Raw genomic sequence first — 21,224 nt, 5'->3', positions numbered from 1 at the left:
ATAAGCCGTTGGAAATAATTATCTAGTTTGGAGCTAAAAACATAAGAATTTATTTATTTATTTATTTATTTATCACACGTCCTCTTCATTTTCATTCTTCCTATTAACTCCCATAACCTGGCCTCTATTCTTGAACCTCCGGTGGTGGTGGTTCCCATTGAATTTCAGTCGTCCCGAGTCCTTAAATCGCTTCTTTTCCACGGGATCAACGACACATTCTGGTGGTGGCACGGGATACCTAATCGTATCATAACAATATGAATAATATGTATATTTCTCCCTAAATCTTCTCATTGCCACCTTTTGTTTTGGGGTCATACTGGCAAAATCAGCCCCGTCAAATTGGTTATAATCTGTGTTGGTGCAATCGGTGGTGATCGCCTCCTGCAACAGATCGGTGGCACATCCGTGGAGGGTGAGATCGGTGAATTCAGCGACGAAAGGAGCATATTTGTAATTTACTCTATATTTGCCGCCGGAAGTAGCCCAATCCGAAGCATCCCAGATGGTGGCGTATAAAGACATAGGCTTTGACGGGAAATCAGCTCCCATTGCATCATTGCGTACTATCTCCCGGATTGGAACATCATCTACGTAGAATCTATATGAATATTGAAAAAAAGAATGGAAAATAAGTAAGGTGGTTTAATAAAAATCTGAACTTAAATCAATCTTTCTATTGAAAATATTGAAAAGCATATAAATTAATAGACGATCAAATATGCTGGGCGAACGTTTTGTGTATCGTCAAGTTCCATTTTTAATTTATAAAAAAGTATGGTACAAAAATAAACCATTTAATCCAATTTTTTTTTTTGGAATTGTGGAGGGTTTTTTAATTTACAAGGCCAAAACTTGTGTGAGACGGTCTCACGGGTCGTATTTTGTTAGACAGATCTCTTATTGGGCAATCCATGAAAAAGTATTACTTTTTAATTGTGAATATTGGTAGGGTTGACTCGTCTCATAGATCTCACAGATAAAGATTCGTGAGACCGTCCCACAAGAGATCTACTCTTTTACAATTACGTCTCGAACGCGGAACGCCATCCTAAATTTATGATTTTGATTTCAGATGTAGGAACAAGTTATCCATCAAGTATAATCAATTTTAGTTACCAGATACACTAGCTTAACTTTTTTGACTGGGATTACACCTCTAGCGCACGCAGAAATTTACATGTGAACAATTTATAAATAAAATATTGGCAAACCCTAGAATCTATCTAGGTTGGGTATATAACCTAAAAGTCCATTCAATCAGGCATGGATTAAGCTCATCACTGTTATGGTAACATTAATTAATTAGTCTTTAATTTCTTACTGTTTGCCATTTATTTGACTTTCTAATCCTAAAAAAATGCGTAAAATATCGACATTAATTGAAAAATATACTATTCCTATGAATGCTTCTTAATCATTAATATTTTAAGTTTAAAAATTATTATAATATAATTTTAATAATATTTTCCGATCAATATTTTCCAATGCATGTGATGTGGGTCATTTTCAACATATATATTTCATCCCTATCATGCTCTCTTTCCTTTTCTTATGCATGTGAGTTTTGGCTTTTCAGAATATTAATATATTTAAACCAATTGTACAAATTTTTTTTCTTTTTTGTACATAGATAGTGAGGCATCGAATCTTATTTTCGCTTAAAAAATATTATTTAAATAATATATTATGTTGCAAAGGTCAAATATTGCACAATCGCCATTGACGATAACATCCAAAAGGCTTGACTAATTGAGTTGGGACCAAAAACTCCTATATTTAGTGTATTTGACACCTATCTCCACTACATGTTACAATTTTTATATTTGATAAAGTGATTTAAAAATCTTTTAATTTTTTTTACATTTTTTATATATAGAAACTATTTATTTATGTATCTAGTTGTATACATTTTCCCTTCTCGAAAATCAACTCTTTTTTTTAATAAAATCATCTAAAATTTTGGTTCTATACTATGGTTTCTATCCTTCTTAAAGTATTTTAATTTTCTCATCGCATAAACTGGAAAAAAAAAATACAAAAATTTTAAAAAAATGAACTCACATAATGTTGTTGGTGGTCCAAAGTATGCTGTAACGATGAAAATCCTGAGAAGGGTCGAACCAAAGGTAGTATCTCTCTTCTCTCCCCCGACTTGTACTTCCATTCCCATACATATTCGTTTGAAACCTCCATGCTTTCCCTCTTGCACTCCCTAAGAATTCAAAATCCAATTCGTCGTGCCATTTGGGGAATAAATCTCCATTTGTTGTCTGCCATATGCATAACAAAATATTAGATGATAATTAAGATTAATATATACCATGATCAAGTCGTCGCGTGATCTTGCTAATCTAACTTCCGAAAGGAAATTACAAGGACAAGGGATGCTAAATTTCACATATTGTTACGTACGTAAAACGCGACGACTATTCCTGCAGTGTAATCTGATGGCAACTTGATTTTAGCTCTGAAGAAGCCATGACTGTAAAGATCGGAAGATTTGAACCCTGACCCTGTAAAGTGAACAAATCAATCAATATGTGGAAAAATCATCTTAAAAACATGATGAAAAATTCGATTATGAGTTATGCATTTGATAAACTAATATTCCATTAAATACACGCTTTTTTTTTTTTACTTAATAAAACTCTATCGGAGACACAAAAAACACAAAGTGCGTGTACGATTAATTTGTGCATGCCTGTGTACTGGTTGAGTTGGAGTCGAACGGATCGATCATCGTCGGAGGGGACAATATTCGCATCACCAAATAAAGGGCTGAATCCTCTGGAGAATGAAATGCTGGATATGTTGAAAGCTGCAGCATGAGGTACATGGAGAAGAACAAGAACAAGAAGGACTAAATAATAAAAGGAACAATATTTGATTTTATCCATCGAATTCCTAATAATATTGATCATGTAGTTCTAAATAATAATAATAAAAAGAAACCCCTTTCGTTTTCTTGATCGACCAAGTCTCACAAAGAAATATATGTGTTTGCTGTCATATACATATATATATATAAATATACATATATATATATATAAATATACATATATATATATATATATATATATATATATATGAGAGGCGTGTTCAACTATTCATTCCTGGATTCTATGTTATTTTCATGTTTTTTTGTCTAGTGACGGATATACGTCAGAAGTGGATGACTAACCTACAAGGAAAAAATAACTTGCATTTTTTATTTTATTGGAATATTTTCATTTCTTACGATGTCCTTATCATTCGATGGGTAAGCATTCCATCCAGGGAAAAAATTAATATATATATTTACTATATATATACATTTTTAAAAAAATCCTTGAAAAATACACAAGTTTTGTAGATTACCCAAGTTCTATTATGTTGTAATTGAAATCAAATCCATTATATCTATTTGATTCAAAAATATAATGAAGTATTTGAAGTATCTTGTATTGGTCAATTATTCTTTTTTGTTTCAATTCAAGATTCATTCTTCAAACTAGTCATTTTAAATCTTATTACAAATTCTTTCAACAACACATAACCTTAAACTTATGAGTCTGCCCACAATAATCACCCGTACGGAATTATAAAAAAAAAAGATAAATTGAATCATATATGCATTTATTTAATTAAACTTTCTTTTTCAAGCATCCAATTACATGAAAAAGAATATGTGATTCTAATTTCTAAGGTCGAGATCGAACTAATCCTTGTAAAAGACATTTGAATAGATTAACACAGCTGTGGTCATTAAAGGGTAATACATATGCCGAATAAAGGAGAATTTAATAAAAAGCGTGTTTCTAACTAATTAAGGGACAAGAGCCCGCGTGATGACGTAACTTAATAGACCTAACATAAGATTCGTAGGGTTTGGAACATCTAGATCATATTTTTTTATGCATTTAATCATTATATTACAGGTGTAATTTTTGAATTTAGACTAACTGTTATGTTATTATATATCATAAAATAAAGTATTTTGTTGCAATTATAGTTTATGCATGGGTTTAAAAATATTATATCGCCCTACTAAATAATAAATAATGACTATTAATTCAAGTATTATAATTAAAATACATTTAGCATAAAACAAATTAATATAAATTACATTTTTAAAAATTATGAAACTGCATCTACAGTTGAAATTCATGATAGCATTCATTTACCATCATATCATGATTTTTCTTTTTTTTTTTTTAACAATGCATTAATGACTTACCTTGCACATTTCAAAAGAAAGATCACGAGTGGATTTTGTTTTAAATCGAATTTTCAAAACTATTAGATTTATTTTCCGGTACGAGTGGTAGAACTTACATATGTGTATCGTTCATGTAACCTGATATATATCAAGTAATTAATTTTTGGTACTAAAATTCAGTATTGATCAATTAATGTTAAATTAAGTTGTATTCAAGGAAAAATATATTTAAAAATGAAGCTAATGAAATATTAAATTAATTTTCATACATTTAATTAATAGACTGTTATCTATTTTAGAAATGTGTAAAATACAGTAAAAGATCAAAAGTTGGAGAAATCAAGATATTTATAGACTAATATAGTATAGCGATTCATATCTGGAGAAACAAAAAACAAAAAAATAATCATCATCTTAAAGGAATTGTGTTCAATTAATAATAATAATAATATAAATAATTAATAAGCAACACAATATTACTTGATCATTTTTAATCATGGCGACCATTTTTCTATTAATTTCTTGTTGTCATTTCAAATAAAATTGGGTGGTGAGGTGGTTGTACCAACTATTCTCACAGAATGGACTCCATCAATTCCCGTAGTATCATTCTTTGTGCATATTTACGTGAATGTCACTTCATCGATATTCATACAAATGTGCATGATAAATATACAATATATATATATCAAGTTTATAGTTGATAATAATGATATAATTCAAATTTTTAAAAATATATTTTTCATTACTCAGATAGGTGTGTTACATCAGAATGTCAAAATGGTGTTGGATTCCGGAGTCGTAAAAATTATAATTTCCCTTAAAAGCTATTATTTTATCATCTAATTTTTTGCCCTTTAAAATTCTATTTTTTTTAAAAAAAAAAAAGCCAGCTACCGATATACTTTTTTTAAAAAACTACGCATATTTTTAGAATAAACTCTTCCCAAAACGTACGCTATCCTCTACCAAAAGTGGCTGAATAACGCAATTATTGACACCTTCCCTTTCTATAGCTCATTAGATCGATTAAATGATTTAGATTTAGACAAGATAATTAATTTATAAGAAAGACAACAACCGAATATACATATTCCAATCGATTCATCGTTCCTTAAATTCATTTTGCAGTTGGATTTATCTGAAAAAGAAATGTGGACCAACCCCACTCAAGAATCTGCGCCATCTCTTCTGCCTGCACCATTCTCCATTTGATATTTACATCATTATGTTTTCCATTCTCGACAGGGTCCCATTTTTTCAAGTGATGACACCGTCAAACAAATTAAGTAAATAAAATCAAGCTTTCTTTTTTGGTTAAAAAAACTAAGAAGAAGACAAAAGCAGAGACCAGTATATTTTTACTTTAAATTAATAATTTTCATTTTGCCAACTCAAGTTCTTGGAACCAATTTATTGCCAAGTGCAAGAGTTTGAGAATAACAATTTGATTCCAAGTCTATGAAAAAAATTTAGAATTCGGGAACGAATAAAAATTTATTCATACTAAAATTTCGAATGCAATATTTTAATGATCCATCAATATGGGGGAGGAAATGTTTCGAAAAAAAATGAATTTAAAAATCTTTTTTACTTCAGCTTGAAGGGAGAATCCCTTCATTCCACCTCAAAAATATATAATCCTGTGTCGTGTAATTGTTTAGTGGAACAGGTTGAGCTGTACAATGTGTATAAAAGTAATTGGATAGTATCCAAAAACAATTGAAAAACTAGAAGAATACATCATTAGATGGACGTTTCCAAGGGACCACCGTTTTGCAATTTGGTCTCTGCATGTGAGCATATCTGGTTAAATGGAAACATTCGATTCTTTCGGCATTTGACTTTTGATTTTTGTAAAATATTTGTATAATATGTTATTATATCTACATGAAATATTAATTATAATAAGTTTCTTGTTTGAAATTTAGATAAGTAAGAGCATGAACTTCAAACACATCCCTTAAATTTTTATATAGTATTTCATGTTAATAAATATGTATTTCAAGTTCATCCAGTAATCGTGTGATTTGAAATTTATTTTACTTTATATACTAATGTGTTGAATAAGTTGTGAATTCAATATTTATTTATTTATTATAAACAAATAAATTAATCAAAATTCATGGATTCCAAATCTCTCTTCAAATACACCCTAAGTTTTTTTGTCATATCGGCACAATTATACCACACTCAACATTGGTTTTTCATTTTTTAACTCTGCAAATGCCTATGTGTTTTAAAAAAAATAAAGTCTTGGGAGAATATATTTTTTGTTCGATAACTTGCACATATTTCATTTTTATCATGTTATCGGTCAATTCATGGTCTTATTACACTAAAATGAACTTTTTCCCTTCCAATTACAGTTTTTTTTTTGTCGGAGCGTTGGTTTGATGTCAGAAAATGATGTCGTGGTACCGAACGTTGCTAACATGTATGATTTCGTATTAACACTCCGATGAAAAACGAATAAAATTGAGGGAAAAAAAAACAAAATAATAAACTAAGATTTTGAATTGATTGAAAACAAGAAAAAAAAACATACAAGTCTCAAAACCAAAAATGTACTTTTTCCTAAAATTTATGGAGTTCGACTTTGCTAAGTGAATTCCCGATCTTGATGAGAAACGAATCATTTTGAAAAAATATAAATTCGATTTTTTTTTTTTTTTTTTTTGAGAAACTATGCTCTGAATCGAAACCATAGTGCGCAATAAGCCAGGAGCCTTTCAATCCGGCCCAACATAATATTTCTCAACAAATTTAGTGTAGTTTCCTTATCAGTCCTTGGACTATAATTTTCTGCTTTCATTCTATATTCGTTTATTGTATATATTATGAATTCTCACAAAATTTTTTGTTTTTTTTGTCACTTCGGTATATATATCCTACTCTACTCTATAGACTCTATAATTTTAAAGCATTCCAAATCATTACTAAAAACATATTCTGCTTAGCGCTACCAAAAAAAAAAAAAAACATTTTCTTGAAATGAGCATAATTTGAAACAATTGCTCAAGTAATAATATCTCGCACAAAATTATATAGAGATAGATACATTAAATAAATTTAAATTTTATTGTTCCAGACTTACAAATTTAACAATGCTTGCACCGTGATTAATAATGAAAGAAAATACCTAATTTTAAAATAACATTTGGGGAAAAAACAATGTATGGAAGAAAACATGCGGCGCTCTCTTCTCTACATTGTCATTATGGTAATCGCAATATATATTATTTATGAGTAGGTTTCTTTTGAGACGATCTCACGAATCTTTATCTGCGAGACGGATCAAACCTACCGATATTCACAATAAAAAGTAATATTTTTAGCATAAAAAATAATAATTTTTCGTGGATGATCCAAATAAGATATCTGTCTCACAAAATACGACCCGTAAGACCGTCTCACACAAGTTTTTGTCATTATTATTTAGTGTAAAACAAAATTGATAACCAAATTAAATGAAACAGAACGTCCAAGGTTGCTTCTGTTTTGTACTTAGAAATCCTAATTATTTTTTTTCACGCATTCCAGAAATATTTGTACACATTTGTTGAACATGTCTCCCACAGTCGTGATCTCATACCAAAAATATATAGTTTTAGTTTGTAACTGAAAAGATCTTCATCATAAATGAAAGATGAAAAAGCGAAAAACCATTATTTAATATATTTATACAAAACATAAACCAAACAATATATCTTTAGTCTATAGTATATTTATCTGAATATCATATAGATTATATAATATAATAAATTCATGTATGAGAATAGCAATCTTCGATGATGGCGAAGCGCCGACGGCGCATAAATCTGACTTGCCGTCACCACAAAAGATGAACTAGGCACAGCATATTCTATAGGACCTATAAACAGCGGATTAGGAATATTTATGACCTTAGAACCGACAACCGCTACCATTTGGTGCACACTAACTAACATCTTATTTTTGTTTTGGAAAACTTTTTATTAAAGGTATGAACATGGTTTTGTTTCTTGAATGGGAAATTTACATTTTTGATTCATTAACTTTTTCTAAATTATGTAAGAAAATTATTGGTGTATACTTTAGGTTACACTCAAATTTACATTTTGCATGATAAATTACAAAAATACCTTAAATCTAATTACATCTCTCGCTTTTTCTCTGTTATCCTTGAAAAACAAAAATATCATCGTACTTGAGTATTAGCCTTAAGTGTACATCTAGCATAATTCTTTAAGGCTTCGGTCTACCAACTTTTCAAAGTTGGGTTTTGGTGAACTAACTTTAATTTTATTTTTCGTTGTTACTGTCTTATTTTGTTGTACAGCTGATGTGACGCCAACAATTACCGATATGATATTAGAAAATACCGACCGACATTTGAAATTATCAACTTGCCTAATTTCACGTTAACAATTAGATCAAAATAGTCGAAAGTACCAATTTGTGTACTAAAACTAAAATTTGAAAACATCAAAACACAAAATCGAACTAGTTAATGGAAAAAATTTTATTTTCTCATCTCTTGGACTCTAGGAAAGTTAGTAACCTGGGTTGCGCTTTAAATGGGAAAATATGTCGTCGATACACAAGCTCAACTTATACTTCAATGATGGCCAAAAAAAAATATATTTTCTTATTTATTTATGTGTGACCAACTCACTTCAATAAGCTCGATCCTATCTTTGAGTTTAGCTTCAACCATATTTATCTAGTGATGAGATGCTAGCATAGACTGTACAGTACTCATACTACATTCAAGGATCTAATTTTAATTTGGTTATGCGAGGTCCATATATTTTATAGATCCCGTATGTCCAAATCAATTTTAGATTTTTGGATTTAGCATTAGAGTTGTACGCATATGATAATATGAATTCCACATCTAATTATCTATTCAAAATCCAATTTTTTTGTGTCTGACGAACGAGTCGGTCCAACCCATCGAAATCATGGTCCTAAGATTGATAACGTGTGTGTGTGTGTTTTTTTTTTCAAATTTAGTTTTCGTTGGTATATGTCTGAATAAAATTGTTAGAAATAAATAATATTTTTAGTTTTTGAAAATTTCTTTACTTTTTTTTTTTAAAAAAAAAAACCAATTTCTTTACACTTTACTAAAAGTCAATATGGCTATTAATCCACAAACAAGCATAATCACCCATTATTTGTGTACTAGGCTGCGTTTGGTAGGAGAATAAAATAAACTAATGATTAGTATGTAAATGATAAAAAAAATGATTGTGATAGAAATGTAATATATGATGTAAAATAGTATTATGTTTGGTATAATTTTTAAGTATGAGACAATTTTGAATTTTATGAAGAAATGACAAAATTGCCCTTTTCTTTATTTTTTTTCTTCACTCCGGAGACGGCCTGGCAACGGAGGTGGTCTGACGGCCGGCGGCGGTCAGCGGTCGGCGGCGGGAGGCGATCCGACGGCCGACGGCGGCCCGGCAACGGCTGTGGTCTGACAGCCGGCGGAGGCCCGGCGACGGAGGTAGTCCGACGGCCGACGGCGGCCCGGCAACGGCTGTGGTCTGACAGCCGGCGGAGGCCCGGCGACGGAGGTAGTCCGACGGCCGACGGCGGTCGACGGTCGGACGGCAGTCCGATGGTGGTCCCGCGGTGGCTCGACGGCGATCCCGCTACGGAGGGGGTCCAGCGTTGGTGAATGAGATATGGTAAAATTGGAAAGAGGGTAGGGATAGAGGAAGGATAAATAATCCTAGGAGGGAATGATGTATTATTTAATCACACCTAATACAAACTAATCATTCATAGGAAGGATTGAGTTGGTTAAATAAAAAATCGTACCAAACATTAGATTAGGTGGATTTAAAAATCATAAACCCACCTAATCATACATACCAAACGCACCATTAAGTGTCAAATATATAAAATTAAATTTTTTTTCACATAGATTAAAAAATTTATTGGAAAGTAGTACAAAAAAAGTTTCCACTCTTATTATTTAATGAGTGTTTTAATATGATGAAATTTTTTTCAGGAAATTATAGGAGTAGATTAGTAAAAGAATAGAGAAAATAATACTAAGTATGAAAACTGGACTATATATTTGGGATAGATGAAGTAATTAAGAATCAATATTTTGAGGAAACTTTCAAACCCATTTTTACCACACAACTAACTGTTTGGTTGTGAATCCAACAAACTAATTTTTCTTTTTTTTTAAAAAAAAAGTCGTTTTTCTTTTAAAAAAAATTATAAAAGTTGTTTTTTAAAAAAAGACTCAAAAAAATATTTATTAGAAGATAGAATGTCTGGTTTTTGGGCTTTTGTTTCCACTTCAATTTAAAATTAGAAACAAAAACAATTTTCAACATTTATCTAAATGACAAAACACCTTCTATTTTTTAAAAAAAAATAAAAACACTCTATAAAGTTAGACATATTCAGGTGATCATTTTTCTATTCAAACTCGCTCTAAATTACAATAGCTTCGAACATTTGAAAAAATACAAATTAATGCCACCTACTTTTCCATGTATTGACGATAAGATTTGCACGAGTCAAGCAATTTAGTGTGGGTTTTGGAAAATTTTCCCCTTCTTTTCAACGTGGTTAGCGAGATCCTACCTATGTGAGCACTACTCTTACTTCATTTCAACGGGTAAGATCTTGTCACACATACAATTTCAAAAAAAAAAGTAGGTCCTATATATGCATGTGCAAATCTTGGTCATCCATCCTATCATAGGGACAATGCCCAAATGGGTAGGATGAAATAAACCCCAAATGGGTAGGATGAAATAAATCATCGTTAGATTCTACCTATATGGGCATTACCCTCACTTCATTTCAACGGGTAAGATCTTGCCACACATACAATTTTAAAAAAAAAAATGGGTCCTACATATGCATGGGCAAATCTTGGTCATTCATCCTATCATGGGGGCAATGCCCACATGGATAGGATGAAATAAACCCCAAATGGGTAGGATGAAATAAATCATGGTTAGATCCTACCTATATGGGCATTACCCTCACTTCATTTCAACGGGTAAGATCTTGTCACACATACAATTTAAAAAAAAAAAGTGGGTCCTACATATGCATGGGCAAATCTTGGTCATTCATCCTATCATGGGGGCAATGCCCACATGGATAGGATGAAATAAATCCCAAATGAATAGGATGAAATAAATCATGGTTAGATCGTTAGAGGCCGGGATGCATCAGTTTCAATCACATTAATTAATTCACGCGACAGCTATGAGCTATTGTTTGTATTCAAGTGAAACATGAATATGTGGAAGACGAATTCAAGTGAGTCCTTTCCCATCGCAAATGGCCGAGGTCGGTGCGATGATTGGCTCTTTCCAGATTCCACCGATTGGACTCCACCTTCAAAATATGCATGGTTGGCGGGGGACCACGTTTTATTTTTAGTGGAGTATCCGATGTACACACGTTTTTATTGAAAAGCATATTAAATGGATCGGGACACCTGGTGAAAAAAATGTGCGAATTAATTATCTATATTATTAGTTTTAGGAATGTTATAACCGTGAGAACCCAATATTTTGAGAGTGTAATTTTTAAATATAGACATGTATAAGAAATTATTTTCGAATTATGATATTATTGTAAAAAATAATAAATTCGAAAATATTAAATAATAAATGATATTCAAAAAAAAAATTAAGACAATAAATACATGGAATTCGAAATCCAGTACAAAATATACGATAAATTAAGGCTGGATATCAACTTAATTGGAAGAAAATATTACATACAAAGCAGTTTTTCTCAACAATGAAGTTATCAATATTTATGGAAGAAGTATCTTGAAATTTATGGAAAGAACATTTCCAAATTATGAAAAAATATCAATCAAATTATGCTAAGATTTTCACATCACCCCTATAAATACCACCCTATACCATTCAAAATTCTATCAAGTTTAGAAAAATATTTGTCTCGCTCAAGTTTATATGTTTTGAATAACATATCCAAAGTACAGCCAAATCCAACGGTTAGTTTTTCGTTTATAGCTTTCGCAAGAGAACTGCTCAAATTTTAGGTGGGAACAACATACCTACAATTTTTTTGTCCACAAGAAATTTAAAACAACTTCTAAACTCGATCTCCACCATTCAAAATTTATTTGACGTACTTGTGAACGTACTTTAAAAGTTTAAACCTGATCCAACGGTTCAATAAATTGCAATAAATTTTATAAAGGCGGCTGTTTTTCGATAGATGTGCTAATCCAACGGTTCAATAAAGTGCAATTAATTTTATAAAGCGGCTGTTTTTCGGTAGATGTGCTGTTGCGTGTTCAAAGTGTCGGTTGCATGATTATTCTACGGTTTCCGAGTTATTCAAGTTTTCTTCCAGTCTAAAGTAAGTGGGCTTGTTTTAAAATATGTTGCGTATGAATTATTTTGTATAGAGAGTTTCGGTCAAGCACCGTTATTATGTTTTTACCCCTTCTTGAACTTTTTTACTTAAGAGTTTCTTAACTTGGTTGGGATTACTTAACACATGCTGTACATAATCATTTTCTTTTTCACTTATAACTCATCAAATTTTAGGTTTCATTTACCTCACATGCTAACATATAGGAGCTGGTAAAGAAAGACGATATGTATTATTTTAACACGCCTATATACATCTCTTGCTAGTAATTGTATTTCTAATGAAACATTATTTTTAAAAATATTTCTAAAAACTATTCTAATTTTTTTTTTTCCTTGAAAACGTTAAGAAGCTCAACCAAGCACGACCTTAGAAAGATATCCACGTAGTAATATATTTGATCTATTAAAAATTATATTAAGTGGTCAGGAATAAATGGTAACAAAAACGGCAATCTGACAATTACATCGCTTTATATATATTTTTCCCGATATAAATAGTAACTTATTCCCCCATACAGAAATCCATATACAGAGTGAAATGGAGTGGAAGAATATTCTACATATGAATGCAGGAGATGGTGAAACAAGCTATGCCAACAACTCAACTCTTCAAGTAATTATCTATATTTTTATCTATCTGCGTTATTAAATTAGAGATTCAATAAATCCATTATGAAAATTACAACTATATCTTCAGATCCTTTGCAAGAATAGAGATATACTCTTTTTTATATATATAAAAAGGCATCAATGAATGATACTACATGTGGAACCTTATTTGTTATTCCTAAAATAAGCTGGAATCTTTGAATTAAACATGTAATCATATTCTAAAGCAGAAAAGATTATTAATTGATTTTGAAACTCTTTTATAATCCATCGATTTTATAAATTTATTTTAAGTACATATGATTTCGGCAATATTTTGTCTTCTCTTTTGTTTGGGTTGTAAAAATTTCATAATGTTAAATTATTGCTTATAAATTCATATTCTATATATTATTTAGCACACACGGATCTAGTGATTAATTATCTGTACATATATTTTTCCTTATAACTTTTTTTAAAAAAAATAGAAAACGAAGACATCCATTAGGGGTATTTTGTTTTTTTTTTTAACATTGGTCAACTATTTATTTGAAGACAAAAACTTGTGTGAGACGGTCTTACGGGTCGTATTTTGTAAGACAGATATTTTATTTGGGTCATTCATGAAAAAATATTATTTTTTATGCTATGAGTATTACTTTTTATTATGAATATCGATAGGATTGACCCGTATCGCGGATAAAGATTCGTGAGATCGTCTCACAAGAGACCTACTCTTATTTGAAATACATTTGATTAGGTAAATTTCTTAAATAAATAGTTGACCAAGATTATTTTATAAATTTACCCCCATTTTTTTATGATCATAGAAAATATGAATTAACATTTTATAAATTTTTTTTTCTCAGAAATATGCCATAACAAAACCATGGTTCATATTAGATGAAACCCTTAAAAATATGGTTGACAATGAAAGATTCGCTAAATGCTGCTTCAAGATGGTGGATATTGGTTGTGCATCGGGCCCCAATACATTGTTAGTTGTCTCTCATATCATGGACGCTTTACAAGATTTTTGTAGTAGATTTCAAGAAATTCAAGTTTTCTTAAATGATCTTCCAGGTGATCGATCATGTATTAAAATAAATTTCATTAAGTTCAATTTTTACTATATCTTAAGTCATATCCCTTCGATGCACTATATAAATTTGTGGTTTTGTTAATATAGATAACGACTTCAACAATTTGTTCACATTGGTGAAAAATTTCTACCAAGAAAAAGAAACGAAAACGAATCCGCAATGCTTTGTATATGGCTCGCCAGGATCTTTCTATGGTAGACTGTTTCCAAGCAAGAGCATGCATTTAGTTTTTTAAAAAAATATAATTTAAACAATATGTTTTTATTAAATTAATTTTTTTAAAAGTTTCTAGTATGCATTATTTATTTTTAACAAATGTCCAAATTTAAAAGGGTTTAATTCTTTATTGTTTAAATCTTATGGTGCCTAATGATAGACCATTCTTGGCCTTAAAAATGACAGGTTCCCGAAGGACTTGAGAGCAATAACAAGGAAAATATATACATAGCCATGACAAGTCCGGCGGACGTATTGGAATCATATGCAAACCAATTTCAAAGAGACTTCTCGAAATTTCTAAGCTTTAGAGGAGATGAAATAGTCTGCGGTGGGCGTATGGTGTTGTCGTTAGCTGGAAGACGTATGCAAGACACCTCTTCCATAGATGAAAATGCACAATACACAATTCTAGCTGAAACACTTCATGACATGGTCATTGAGGTAATCTCACTCACCCATTTTCGGGGCTTTGTCTACGCTCCGATCGATCTCAAGTAGAGTTCCTCTCATTTTTATGAAAATAGGTCACACATGCTTGAGGAGAAACACCCAACGTGTTCTTTTAGATATATAACTAATCATGTGCAAACATGCATATAGGGGCTGATCGAGAAAGATGATCTATATTCATTTAACGTGCCTATATACACCCCATGCCCACAAGAAGTTGAGACAATAATCAGCAGCCAAGGGTACTTCAAATTGGACAAGATGGACGTTTATCCTGTCCCGTGGGTTCCTAGCCAAGACGTGGATGGTGATTTACTTTTTGAAAATATGAGAGGTGCAAAAGATGTGGCTGGTGGTATTCGAGCTGTAGTTGAGCCAATGCTGGCCAGTCACTTTGGCAAGGTCGTGAATTATGACGTGGTATTTGAAAAGTATGGAAAAAAATTGGCTGAGCATTTGTCCAAGGAGAAGCCGTCGTACTTTACAATAGCCATTTCTTTGAGAAGAAAATGAAGATTAGTGCGTGAAACCCTATGTTTTATGTGTTTAATTTGTAGCAAGCATATCTTAACATAAAGATTCATAGTTCTTGTTTGGATAATGAAATAGCAATTTATTTACAGTCATGTGTTTCAATTGAGATATTTAAAATTGTGGATTAGAAATCCATGGCAGCATATCCATTTCAATTGCTTTGTTGAATTAATTTGGGTGAAACGTACGTACATAGGCTTTTGGTCATATATATTTACTTTTTAGTCTTCTGTGTTATTAAATTTTATTAGAGCTTATGGCATGATGACGATATAAACAATATTACATCAAAATACTCTTTACGAGAAATAATTAAAATTAGCAAAAAGTGAATAATACATAACTAAACTACCTGAAACGTGTGGACCTGATCACAGAATTGTTTCAGGATAATAGCTAGGGTGAAAAACTCGATGCATAGCAATAGCTAACTCATTGTCAGTAAATGGACCATACTCGATGCATAGCATAGAGAATAGAGATTCCTTTATTTTCTTTTCAAAATTATTGTTTATAATGAAGATAGGAAATAGAGAACATGATATATAACGTGCTATCTCGAGACCATGATCAATATGTAGATAATGTTTATCATCATCTTCTTATATTTTTTTTGTCATAAAAACAGAAATAAACGTATGTCTTTGCACGTTAAAAGTTCACAATCTATTAGATATATTAAAACTCAAAAGTCAAACTTTAACCGATCATTTTAATTTTGGACAGAACTTAACGGAGAGAACACACAATATATGCTTATTCATGTGCAAGCTCGTATAAATAAAATTGAGCAAAAAATAGATATTGCCTACTAGCTCAAATGAACCAGACTCTACGGTCGATGGTCCACGAGGATTTAATGGTCTGGCTATATATCGGTGATGGTGCCCACTCCCACGATAGCAAGCAAGAAAAACGTTGTGAAATGTGAACCATACAAATTTCTTCTATTTGATTCTTTGTTATTTGACCAATAAAGTGAATAAACATAATTTTATCATTTTTTTTCAATATCTCCCTTCATGAAAACGGTAAGATATGGGGTGTATTTTGTTCAACAGTGTGAAACATGTAAGATAGTATGAAACCGTAAATTTTTGTTTATCAGAATTAAGTGTTACGTGAAATGTTACAACATTTCAAACAACATGCAGTGGAATATATAAGTTCGTAACACAGATTAACTTTAAGTAAATGCGATTGAACGGAATAAATTTTGCACAAGTATTGTCTTAGGATAAAATAATTACTAGAAAACCAACGAGTTTACACAAAAACTATCACTAGTGATTTTAATCAAAACTAATTTGCTCGACACGTTAAAATCAAATACTTCCAAAAACAAAGAATCACATTAAAACAATACATAAGAAAGCAAAAACACATCGCCAATAATATTAGAGTAATTAATGTTCATTCAAATTGTGATATTGGTTTCTAGTGAAGGGGCAGATCATTTATTTTTCGACAAAATAAAAATGCAAAACTCGTGAAGAATTGTATTCGGAATATAATGGAGCCGATGCTGGCTAGATATTTTTGCTAGGGTTTTTTTTATTAGGTTGTCATTTACATTCCATTTTTTGTTTTTTGCATTTCTTTTGTGGATAAATTTTACCCATTAAGTGGAATGTAAAAGACACCAGATAGAGTACAAATATAATGATCTTTTTTATTATTATTAATTTCATTAATACTAAGAAATTTTTAATACTTTATTAGTTAAAAATCAAGGTTACCATAATACTAATAATATATGAATCTTTTTAGACCGATCCAATATATAACAAAACATCTCTAAATTAAACCCGATAAATTAATAATATGTTTAAAATAATATTTTTTTCAATCTCGACTTGGGTCAGTGTACTTAAATAAATAATTTCGATAAATTAATAAGATAGTAAATTTTTCGAAAGGCCCATATATAAATATATGATTTCTTACATAGCTAGGTCAAGTTAGTAAAATACGAATTCTTTTACACTCACATAATTCTTTACATATTGATTTTTGAACGCCTTTTAGCTAAGAAGCCATTGTTGAGAGATATTATTATCGCTGAATGAGTTGAACTGATGTCCTTTATAAATAATAGAGCTGAATATATATTTTTAATGTAACTTAAATATGAAAACAATCAAATGGTGTTCGCCTATTGTCACTACATCGGGTTCGCCCACTATTAATGTTGTTGCTGAAAAACAAAAAAGAACACTTAATGATATGGTTAGGAGTATGATTAGTCATTTGAACTTATCAAAATCACTCCGAGGAGAAGCACTAAAAATTGCAGCGTATATCCTTAACAGAGTTTCAACTAAAGCAATGACAAAAATCTTTTATGAACTTGGACAAGCAAAAGCTTAGTCTTAATGATTTGACGTTTAGAGATGTCCACTTGAGGCGAAGCCTTATAATCCTAATGAAAAAAACTGACTCGAGTACGGTTTTTTTTTACTTATTGGATACTCTGAAAGATTAAAGATACAAGTTTTATGATCCCACAACTAAGTTGATTTTCGAGTTAGAAAATGTCCGGTTCTTTGAGGATGATGAGCTTGCGCGGGAGCGGGGGAGATACGCTTAAGGATATTGTCTTTGAAGATAAATATGTAAATATTCACACATATGTCTTATGTATTGATTAGAATCATATTTTTCATCTTGACCAAGACACAATACATTATCAAAATAATATTAGAGATCCTCTCATTCGACACATTATTCCATATAAACAAACTCAAGCACCACCAAAACATATACCATTAAAAAGATCCACCAGAGAGCAGAAAAATGCAGTGTCAAATGATAATTATCAAAATCATCTATTTAATGTTGATGGTCCCCAGAAGAACGCGTAGATATGAAAAAGTATTAAGGATTATGGTTTTAAGTACACTTCCACTACAATTTATCTTTTAGCTCTTTATGTTGAACATAATTGATTCTAGATTTTCATACGGTTATTCTCCAAAATGGTTTGGTTAATTTCATGAGTTCACGTGAAAAGCCAATTATACATATAATGTTTGTATTTTTTTCAGTTCTTAAAAGAAAAAATACTTCTCGAGTTCCAAGATAAAATTTATTCATTAAATTATATTTTTTTTATTGATAAGATTTTGTTAAATATTTGATTAAGAGTTTTGTATTTGATTAAAAGAAAAAATAGTTCTCAAGTTCCAAGATAAAATTTATTCATTAAATTATATTTTTCTTATTGATAAGATTTTGTTAAATATTTTGATTAAGAGTTTTGTATTTTCATTTAATTTGATATATTTAAAATGTTTACTTGCTTATAAACTATATCTTACCATGATTTGTGGGTATCTAATCAAAGAAACAATTTTAGGGAAATGCCTCTAAATGTAAGGACCATATGTTGTGCACGAGAGTGAAGAGATAGAGAGAAATACTCATATAGAGAAAATTAAGTTGTAGAGCGTCGTCGTTTGAAGAATACGGTTATTTACGACTGAATTGTCGTGATTGTTGGAGATACTGCAAACATAATTCTTCTTTAAGAAAAAAAGACTTTTATCTTCTATGTTACTATATATCTCTTACCATCTTATTATAATATAATCTCTTTAATTAATTATTTTTCAATTAAATGACAAACTAAATATGAATTTACAATTATATTTAACTTAATTCTCAACAAAACTAAATTTATTAAGCAAATTAGTCATTTTATGTGACCTTAATTCTCTTTTTGTACCTTCTTAATGTTTTCTTATTTACCAAAATGACACTCGCTTTGTGTCATTTGATTTTTTTTATATATATTATAATTAAAGTTGAGGTCTTTATACTAATAACCTTTTAATTGATTTGATGGAAATTTATTTAAAATTATAATTATATCCTCGTTATATAACTTTATTTATTTATGATTTTTTTAAAATTTTCGTAAAATAGTTTTTCTTTTTAAATCTTACAACCCTAACTTTATCTATATTTTAAATTAAAAAAATTATTAGAAAATAACAAAAATTATCTTTTTAACCAATTATTTGTTACGTGCAAAAGTGCGTAGTATATAAATACAATACTACGTTAATTTTAGGCTAATGACGATAATCACACGGAAATAAGGTTTTGGGACTTAGACAATGGACACGTGTTATAGAGCAGGAGCACTTTGGGCCTGGAATTCACGTTTTGACAATACATTGGGCTTTGATCGAAGACTGAGCCCAATTGTTTATCTGCCAAAAGGGCCCTGCATTTCAGCTAACATCTACATCAATATTTTGTTTTTATAAAAATATGAAAGTTTTTCGCCCAAATTATTAACTAAAAAAAGGAAATATAATCTTTAATTAGTTTATTTAATTTTTTTTAAAAATAATTGGATCAGTATTAAAAATTGTCATTTTAAACAAAGTTTTTCAATTAACATTAAATTACCATTTAGTAATCATAAATGTTTGACCTCAAATGCATGCTATATCGATATTATTTTAATTTGAAAAAATTAATGCACAATATTTTTCTTCCAAAATTATCTATATATTGTATTTCTTGAATTGTCTTCTTAAAATTCAAAGAAGACAACCCAAGAGATTTAAAATAGAGATATTCAAAAGGTTTTTAAGTAGACATTAAATTACCTCCAATAATAAAAAATGTATCTACTTGCACACACACACACATATATATAGTATCACATATATACAAGAATAATTATATATAAAAAATTGACTAGATATACGCTTAACTTTTCACAAGAGAACTAATATTAATCAAGTTGTAGAAATATGTACAAGTATATACATATATATATATATATATATATATATATATATTTGTACAAGTTGGATGCCAGCCGGTGGATATATCTTTTCCTTGTGGTGTAATTAATGTTGAGTCTTTGAAGTTTGAATATATACTTGATAACCGAAATTTATTTATTTATTTAAAAAATCCTCCCCGGATTTTAAGCACGAGTTTGAAGATCATTAATTGAAATTTTATGAATCCGTCGACGCATTTCGATTGGCCGACAGCGACATTGTTGGGATTATCGAGAAATAATGTTAATTAATGTTCAATAATGTCACGATAAGACAAGTTCATTAAACTGTGGGCCCTAACATGTCTACGTCATAAAATATGTATATTTAACTCTAGAGCCTATATATATAATAAAGATAGTATCATATAATTAATGAATTACGGCTTAATTAATCCCATTTCATTTGAGTGTAATAAACATATTGACGTGTTTATTTATTTATTATTTAAAATATTTAATTAATTGATAATCCGAACCCATTAGACAGAGCATGATAAACAAAATCTAATTTTTCTTTGCAAAATCATCAATTTCGGAGTGTAATTAGTGAGTGTAAACCCTAGCTGGTTTCAAGGCCTCCATGTCCTTCTTTTTACACGCATATCCTATGCATGAATCGAGAAAGTAATTAACCTAATAATGCTTATTAATTACCTAATAATAAGCAGAGTTTTTAAGTAAGCAAAACTTGTTTGAGACGATCTCACGTGTCGTATTTTGTGCGACGAATCTCTTATTTGAGTCATCCATGAAAAAATATTATTTTTTATTATGAAATCGGTAGGGTTGATCCGTATCACACAAGAGACCTATTTTTTTTGGTAAAATGCTAAATAATAAACCTAAATTAAAGAAAGTTCGATTATTATTTATTAAACAAAGTCAAGGCAAACTTATCAAGAATCTATGTGTTCTCTCGTCTCTGTGGGTTCCGCAAT

The 21,224-nt window shown here is 30.2% G+C and overlaps 2 protein-coding genes across 3 annotated transcripts; one reads left to right on the top strand and one right to left on the bottom strand.

Moving 5' to 3' along the window:
* Positions 1-34: 34 nt before the first annotated feature.
* LOC142506054 (putative xyloglucan endotransglucosylase/hydrolase protein 30) lies at positions 35-3,009 on the bottom strand. The gene is made up of 4 exons (XM_075619190.1): positions 2,705-3,009; positions 2,416-2,516; positions 2,065-2,273; positions 35-601 (listed from the first exon to the last, which is right to left on the bottom strand). The coding sequence occupies exons 1-4, from the start codon at positions 2,922-2,924 to the stop codon at positions 73-75; spliced, it is 1,059 nt and encodes a 352-aa protein (XP_075475305.1). The 5' UTR covers positions 2,925-3,009; the 3' UTR covers positions 35-72.
* Positions 3,010-13,065: 10,056 nt separating this feature from the next.
* Positions 13,066-15,461, top strand: LOC142505759 (benzoate carboxyl methyltransferase-like). 2 transcript variants are annotated; one of them, XR_012804496.1, is made up of 3 exons: positions 13,066-13,198; positions 14,043-14,256; positions 14,363-14,509. XR_012804496.1 is itself a non-coding variant. In XM_075618867.1 (3 exons), the coding sequence occupies exons 1-3, from the start codon at positions 13,124-13,126 to the stop codon at positions 15,456-15,458; spliced, it is 696 nt and encodes a 231-aa protein (XP_075474982.1). In that variant the 5' UTR covers positions 13,072-13,123; the 3' UTR covers positions 15,459-15,461. The 2 variants fall into 2 exon arrangements, 1 of the variants encoding a protein (XP_075474982.1); XM_075618867.1 differs by lacking the exons at positions 14,043-14,256; positions 14,363-14,509 and adding exons at positions 14,679-14,936; positions 15,096-15,461 and having other exon boundaries at positions 13,072-13,198.
* Positions 15,462-21,224: the final 5,763 nt, after the last annotated feature.

The sequence above is a fragment of the Primulina tabacum genome, chromosome 10 (genome assembly GCF_025594145.1).
Source record: "Primulina tabacum isolate GXHZ01 chromosome 10, ASM2559414v2, whole genome shotgun sequence".
Classification (NCBI taxonomy): domain Eukaryota; kingdom Viridiplantae; phylum Streptophyta; class Magnoliopsida; order Lamiales; family Gesneriaceae; genus Primulina; species Primulina tabacum.
This window is presented reverse-complemented; position numbering and strand designations above follow the sequence as displayed.